Source organism: Microcaecilia unicolor, chromosome 1 (assembly GCF_901765095.1).
Source record: "Microcaecilia unicolor chromosome 1, aMicUni1.1, whole genome shotgun sequence".
In the NCBI taxonomy this organism is placed as follows: Eukaryota; Metazoa; Chordata; class Amphibia; order Gymnophiona; family Siphonopidae; genus Microcaecilia; species Microcaecilia unicolor.
In genome coordinates, this window is record NC_044031.1 from 504,470,768 (window position 1) to 504,478,552 (window position 7,785).

General features: G+C 40.5%; 1 protein-coding gene across 1 annotated transcript in view; it reads left to right on the forward strand.

The window, feature by feature from the left end:
* LOC115477866 (alpha-tocopherol transfer protein-like) overlaps window positions 1-7,379 on the forward strand; it is a 73,388-nt gene extending 66,009 nt beyond the window's left edge. The window contains exons 4-5 of the mRNA XM_030214983.1: window positions 328-438; window positions 6,792-7,379. Coding sequence (XP_030070843.1) covers window positions 328-438; window positions 6,792-6,968 — 288 coding nt within the window. The 3' untranslated portion in view covers window positions 6,969-7,379. The remainder of the gene's footprint in view (window positions 1-327; window positions 439-6,791) is intronic.
* Window positions 7,380-7,785: the final 406 nt, after the last annotated feature.

Sequence of the window (7,785 nt, forward strand, 5' to 3'; positions counted from 1 at the left end):
AGATTTGCATGCAAACCACCTCCATTGTATGCAACCTTCTTACGCATGTTCGTAAGAGATGTCCTGAAAACCTGACCTGCTTGCAACTCTCAAGGTCTGGGAGTAAATATTACTGCTTTAAAAATAAGATTATTATATAAGAAGAAAAATAATGAGTTCAGGCAGAAAGATAAAAGAATGAGAAGAAATAACCATATTCGTATCTGCTACAAATATGGATCAAGGTGATGGTGGGATCATAGAGAGATGATGATTTGTTTTGTCTATAATTTCACTGTTTGTTATTTTCTGCCTACTGATTGTCTTTTTCCCCCCCCTTTTTGACAGGATTCCTTTCCAATAAAAGCCCGTGGCATTCACCTGATAAATGAGCCTTCGTTGTTCCACTCTGTCTTTGCACTAATTAAGCCCTTCCTGACAGACAAAATAAAAGAACGGGTGAGTGACCATGAATACATCTTCCTAGAGCATTCCCAGAGCTTAAAACCTGTTCCTTCAGTGTGCACTGAAGTGAGGGACAATACAGTTTCATGTTATAGCACAATAATAGGTTCCCTCTATGTTCAAATCATCCAGTGAAATGTCATTGGGCCAGGCTGCTTTTTTTTTTTTTTTTTGCCTGGGTTTCACAGAACATATTCATTAGCTAAGTCACTGCAGAGGCAACCTAATTCTTACCCATGAAGCTGTGTTCTTTCTGGAAGCATCTTGAGCCAAAGGAAAGACTCCCTAATAAGAAATTAGTTTTCCTCTTTCATGATACAGGTGTGTGTGATGTAGATTTTCGTAGCTTGATTGGTTCTGAAATAGCTGAAACTCCTAAAACCAGTTTTAATATAGGAACTGAATTGACATGAGAGTAATGGAAAAATGTGCTCTGTTTTGCACCCTTGGCTTTTTTTTAATCAGAAGGGCGCATTTCATCTTGTATGGTTTAATTCTGTAAAGTGACTTGAGTGTTTTGCACCAGCATCTTATATGCTCCAGTAAACCCTTAGAAATTGCCTGGGGTTATACACACATAAAAATTAAAGGGGTAGGTTCTACAAAGGATGGCAACAATATAAGCACTAAGTGTGAGATTTTATATATGGTGCCTATAAAATAGAATGGAAATTGATGCCAACTAAGCATGTTCTTTAAGCGGTGTCTAGATTTAGGTGCAGTATATAGACTACGCTTAGTTGATATCTCAGCACCTAAAACTACATGCCTCCACTTAGACCAGCGAAGATGTAGCGTAAATCCTGGCACATAGATTTAGGCGCACTGCGCCATATTCTATTACTACACATGCAAATTTTGGAATGCTCATGAAACGCCCATTTCCCCACCCATAACCAAGCCACTTTTTGCCAGTGCACGTTAGAAGTTAGGTGCACTGCATTACAGAATGTGCTTAGTGATTTGTGCGTGTAAATTCTAATTAGTGTTAATTATTGCTTGTTATGAGTTGTTATCAATGCTGATTAGTTTATTAAGCCAATTATGTGCATTGTTATAGAATACACTTGGATTTTGGCATGGATCTATAGCTATATAGAATCCGGGGGTAAGTGCCAATTCTGTAACATAAATTGTATGCAAAATTGGCATGTGTGCGCCAATCTTTAGGCACAAGCACTTACGTCATGTCAATGACTGGTATAAATGTCGCACCTAAATTTCACAGTTGCGCGTGTTATAGTATTCTGTAATTTATGCACGTAAGTGCAAGATACACTTCTGAGTCAGCCATGAGCACGCCTCTTTCTAGTTGCACACTATAGCATTTAAGCACTAATCCTCCGATATTGAAAGCTATTTAACCGGCCACTGATTGGTTAAATAGCATATTGGCGCCTAACCTCAGATATTCAGCGGGAGATAAGTTATCTCCCGCTGAATATCAGTGATTATCAGCTAGACATGGCTATTCAGAACTTAACTATGCTCAGTAGTTAAAATAGGCCTGCTATTTATGTGGCCTATCTTTAAGCGCCAAAACATTAACTGGTTAGCAATGAATATCAGCTTAACCAGTTAACTTTTCAGCAGTTATAAAAACCCCCTGACTATTCAATGCCAGTCACCGGAAATGGTCTGTTATTGAATATCTGGGTTTAACACCGGCAACCGACAGCAAAAGTGCTGCTGGCTGAATAACGGGTCTTGTGTTTATAGAATAATGCCTAAGTAAGGTCATGTGCGTAACTACAGGTTAGTGTCATTTAGCTCCAATTAATGCCACTTAAGGGCTACTATTGGTACACATTTGTCCAAAGCAGCTCACAAAGCAATATACTTAAGAGTAGATATTTCATTACATTTTATTTCACTTATAATGGGTCCATCTTAAACAATCCTAAGTGGTATACAACCAGTGGTGTGCTGGAGCGGGCTCTCACAGGCTCGCGAGAGCCGTTTGTTAAGTTTTTAAGAATTTTGGGAGCCGGTTGTTAAAGTAGGCCTCCCCATGGATACTTTAACAACTGACTCTCAAAATGTGGGCTTGGGCCCCCTCCTGAATTCTCTTTTACTTTGCTGGCAGTGATGCTGGCCCCACCAGCCAAGTAAATAAAACTGCTGCTGCTCCCTGACTCTGAGCATCAGGCTGGGACTTTTCGTGCAAGCGCAAGAAGGTTCCATCATGCTGCTCAGAGCCAGAAACAAGCAGCAGAGAATGGTGGCAGTCCATTTATTGGCTGGTAGGGCTCGGCAAAGGTATGCCTAGCGGGCCCACACAAGGGAGGGGAGAGAGAGGCATGTATTTCCCTCCCTCCAAAAAAATTTCAGGGCCGGCTATGCCCGGAGAGAGAGCCCGTTGTTAAAAATTTACCAGCACACCCCTGTTTACAACAAACATATATAATAATATTTCATATCAATCAATCTGAAAATGTTACAGTAAATAAATTTGCCTTCACCTGCCTATGAAAAGAAAAAAGATTCTGTTCCATCCAGATTGGGAAGGACAAAGAATTCCGTAGCTGAGGTCTAGTTAAAGACACAGGCATGATCACATGTGATGGCTAAGTGGGCTTGTCAGAACGAAGGGACTGTTAACAAACTTATATCAGATGACTGCAAAGACCTCAACTAGAATTCATTTGAGGTTTCATTAAAATTTGCAGTTAAGAAAAGGCATCTGCATTTAAAGCAGATATTTGAAAAATATCTTCTATCTTAGGCCCCAATTTTCAGTGGCAGTTAATCGAGGTAGGAGCAGCTCCTATCTACCTTTTCAGTGGCCACCATTTTTCACCAAGTAGGGTTTGCTTCTGCCAGGAATACCCCTTAGACCACCAGGGATGCTAACATAGGCCTGGAGAGGGGTGGGGGAGGGTGGGAGGGGGCACACTCTTGTTCACAGGGGAGAATACAGTAATCTATGGGCCACTACGGGAAGTTAGGCAGGTTTTGCCCAATATTCAGTGCCAGCATCCACATAGCTACACACATATTTGGTCGTTTAGCTGTGGAGACACCAACTCTGAATATTGCCAGCACCCACATAACTCCTGGCTCCTCCTTGACTCTGCCCCTGGACACCTCTTCACTGCTTGGCTTTGACATGGCCGGTTAGTGCCAATATTCCATGGCACTACCTGGTTAAGTGCTGCTGAATTTGAGCAGCTAGCCCACTTACATCAGTTAAACCCCTTATTGTTTTCAGAGGAGATAGCCAGAGACAAAAACTATGGGGTAAGCAAAATCCAGGGCCTTCAGCATACGATTTCTAGGCAGGTTACAATTTGGCACCTAAGAACTGTTGAACCCTGCATTCTCCCATAATACTGAGATTGAGAAAACATTACTCATCTGCCTTTCCTGCTTAGATGCATCCAACAGTGGTGTGCTGGTAAATGTTTAACAACGGGCTCTCTCTCCAAAAAAACCCCAAAACCCACCTGTAGATATGTATGCAACTTTATTATACATTCGATTGGTACAAATGATATGTGCAGGCAGAAACCAATTTACAAATAATATTAAAGCAATAATATAATATTATATTATATTATAATCTTTACTGTAAATTCCAAATGACCAATTGACTTTTGCAGCACTCTTGTATCTATAACCAACCTATGCTCCCCTGTTTACAAAACCATACGGCAATGCAGACACAGCCCATTCAAAGTGAATGGGCTGTGTCAGCTTTAGCACACCGCCAGCAGTAGCATGGCTTAATAAACAAGGGGTATGTTTGCTATTCAACCAAGATGTTTGCTGTTCATCCCATTTTGCAAATTCTTTTCACTATACATTTATTGATATTAAATCTGACATATGATTTACTGTCAGACTATTTCTCACCCTATATACCAATATACCCACTACTGGGAACTGGAACAAGCGGGACTGCTACAGATTCCTACAAGCCAGCATAATCCTTCACCTCAATCACACATGCAGAATATGGACAGACCCTCAACTGATACAAAATAGGGGTCCACAAAAAACATGCAGACAAAAACTGAAGACCTCCCCCCCCCAAGAAAGCCAGATTCTATAAGCAGTGAAAATACTGGTAAAAGTAACAGAATACATTTTCTTCCATATTCCACTAAATACAAAATTAGAAAAGATATTTGTTTCCAAAAACGCAAATATTCATGAGCAATATATTTCCAAAAAAGCAAACAACCATGAGCACCTCCTTTCCTTTCCCTCCCATCCATGAGCAACATGTCCCCCTCTCCATTCCCTTCTAAGTGCTGCATATCTCCCTTTTCCCTTCCCTCCATGTATGACATGTCTCCCTCTCCCTGCCCTTCTTTCCCTCTCATCCACGTGCGGCTTGTCCCCCTTATTTCTCTCTCATCCATGTACAGTTGTCCCTTTCTCTCCCTCTCATCACATACAGTTGACGCCTTCTCTCCCTCTCATTCACAAGCAGCTTGTCCTCTTCTCTCCCTCACACAGCAGGCAGCATGTTTATCAAAATCTAAACCCCCTCCCGCTCCCCACTCCTCACGCCTACCTTACACAGCTCTGGTGGTCCAGTGGTCAGCTGGGATAGGAGCAATTCCCTTATGCTCCTGCCTATGCAGTCTCCACTGTCTGGACTGGAAATGGCTGCTGTGAGTTCCCACAGCAATCTCGTGAGACTGCCATGAGTTTCCGTGGTAATATCATGAGACTGCCACTGAAAGTTACATCAGTCACTTTCTGTATGGAGAGTGGAGATTGCATGGGCAGGAGCGTACATAGGAGGATCGCTCCTGCCCCAGCTAATCTGGCGCAACAACTGGCTCGCAAAATTAAAGAAAAACTAAAAACCGGCTCTTGTGAGCTGGTGCAAGCCGGTTCCAGCACACCACTGGATGTACCATTATAAAATTACCTTCCTTATGAATAACTGAGCCAACCCTCTTTTAGATTTGTTCATATTTTTTGTAGCTGGTAATATATTTTGGTCCAGTTGATCCCCTATCTTATCAAAATACTGAGAGAGGCTTCTATTCAAAATAAAACTAAGTTCCAGAATTTATGCATCTAACGTGCCTAAGTATGTCCTTTATTTTTTAGCCAAACTTAGCATTAGTTTAAGAACTGAATATTCTCCTAAATTTAGGACTGCAATCCATTTGCCTAGATTTTGGACTCTAAAGTTTAACTCGAGCTAATGGATTTAGCACATGCTAAATGCTACATGTCCTATTTTATACCTATGGGCCACTTGGCACTTAGTGTAAGCTAATGTCTAATGTGCTTTAGTAAATAGGCCTCTAAGGCTCCAATGCTCAAAGTTATCATGCTTGCACTGTTTGATTTAGATTGGTTGTAGCCAGTCTAGTACGCATGTTATCCAGCCTCTAATGCACAAAGGGGATCTGCATCTCTTTTACCATTTACAGTAGCAGCTACAGATAATCCTATGCAAATGTATTACAATGAGCTCATTAGTATTAAAATGAACATTCCAAGCAATGCCCAGAAAGGAGCATCTACCTTTAATATTCAAAATGTTCTGGCAGGTCTGGAGCTGACATTGCATGAGGGCAACTTTTTGGTGGAGCAGTCTGCTTGCATTTTTTAATAGTGTCTGCACATGTGTGTTAAATGTGCCATGTGCGTGTATTATATGTGTGTGTTTCACACATAACAGTATTGTTAAAATTGTCCTGGACCAAAAAAAAAGAGAAACTCCATATGGCAGTTTTTACAATGGACGGATATGATGCATGCCTATGACACGGTTGTCACCTCTTTTCCCTGGGCATGTGTATAACATAGACGCTTACAGCGAGACTTTTCTATATATATGCTAGGTGCTTTCCCTACTGAGCTTCTTGCAGAATTTCCATGCATTTCATTTTTGCAATTTACTTTGAGCATCAATCGCTGTTTCAAAATCGGTAAGTTCAACCGCAGATATAGACGCACATAGTATTTAATGGCGACTTTTGAGCATCGGTGCCTAAGTTAGCTGCCAGGGCAGTCTGGGTGTGGACACTATTTTCCCATAAGCCTACCACTGTTGTCACCCACTTTTAAAGAGCCTAATGAAAATAGGAACATAAGTTAGGTACTCATCTCTAGTAGTAAATTTTCAGAGAGGCCAATTGTAGGAGCCTAAATCCTTTAAATATTAATCCAGAGTCTCAGTGCAAAGTTTGCAAATTCTCTTATCTATTATCCCTCAGGTTTTGGCTCCAGGAGTAGGAAAACAGTGAAGTGTAGGTGAAATTCCCTACTCAATCCTCATTTTGCTGAAATAGATATTTGACTAGAAGGATGGTACATGAATAGCAAACTCTCATATGAAGACACATGAATAGCAAACTCTCAACTTTTTGTTTCAGATACACATGCATGGGAGCAATTACATGCAAAGCCTTCACCAGCACTTCAAAAAAAGCATTCTTCCACAGGAATATGGTGGTACCTGCTCTTCTATGGATGAACTTTGTGAGGAATGGACAGATTTTGTAATGAAGTCTCAGGACTATCTTCTACAAATCTCTTTAGTTCACCAATGAGAAGAAAATAAGTCTTCCACGATGAACGTACAATGCATAGCTTACTAATTGAGCCAAATGAAGTTCTTTCAGTGGAGTCATTGAGAGGATGTTTTTTTTTTTTTATATGATTGTAGGTTTGAAGAACTATCAGTGAATTTGCACAGATCTTTCTAATATACTTTATAGATAGCCATGAAATTATTTTACATAGGACCAGTGCAAGTGATGTATTATGATGTCTAACAGATATTTTTGTTTCATTTTATATATAAGCTACAAAACAGAATAAGGTACATTGTTTACAACTAAAGGAATCATGCCATGTAAAAACATGATAACAAGTTGTAAGGTTCATTTTATATGCAAAACTATTGCATCCTATGTAAGGGGCATGCTTTAGCAGCAGTGTTCAATAAATACGATCAAGCAGAATTGACTTTACCCATTAAGGTTAGAAGAGAAGTCTATGCCTTCATGGTTGGCATGGGCCCTGATTTTCTGTTTTGTGTCTGTGGACCTACAGTTGTGCTGTTCTAAAGAGATGGAAGTGGCAGAAATCTAAGGTCCAGCAGTTTTCTCAGCTTGTGTGTGTGTGTGTGTGTGTGTGGGGGGGGGGGGGGGGGGGGGTTGGGTTCTCTTTAAGTGCAATGGCTACAACAAGGAACATGGCTTAAAATGTAGGGCCTGATGGACAAAAAAGCTGGGCTTCTAAATTTGTGCCCTATTTTCAGCCAAATTGAACATTCACCTTAATTTTAAATTATACTTATAAATTAGGCTACCATTCATTTGCCTAGATTTATGTTTGAGCCTAATTCTGAAAATCAATGTTCAG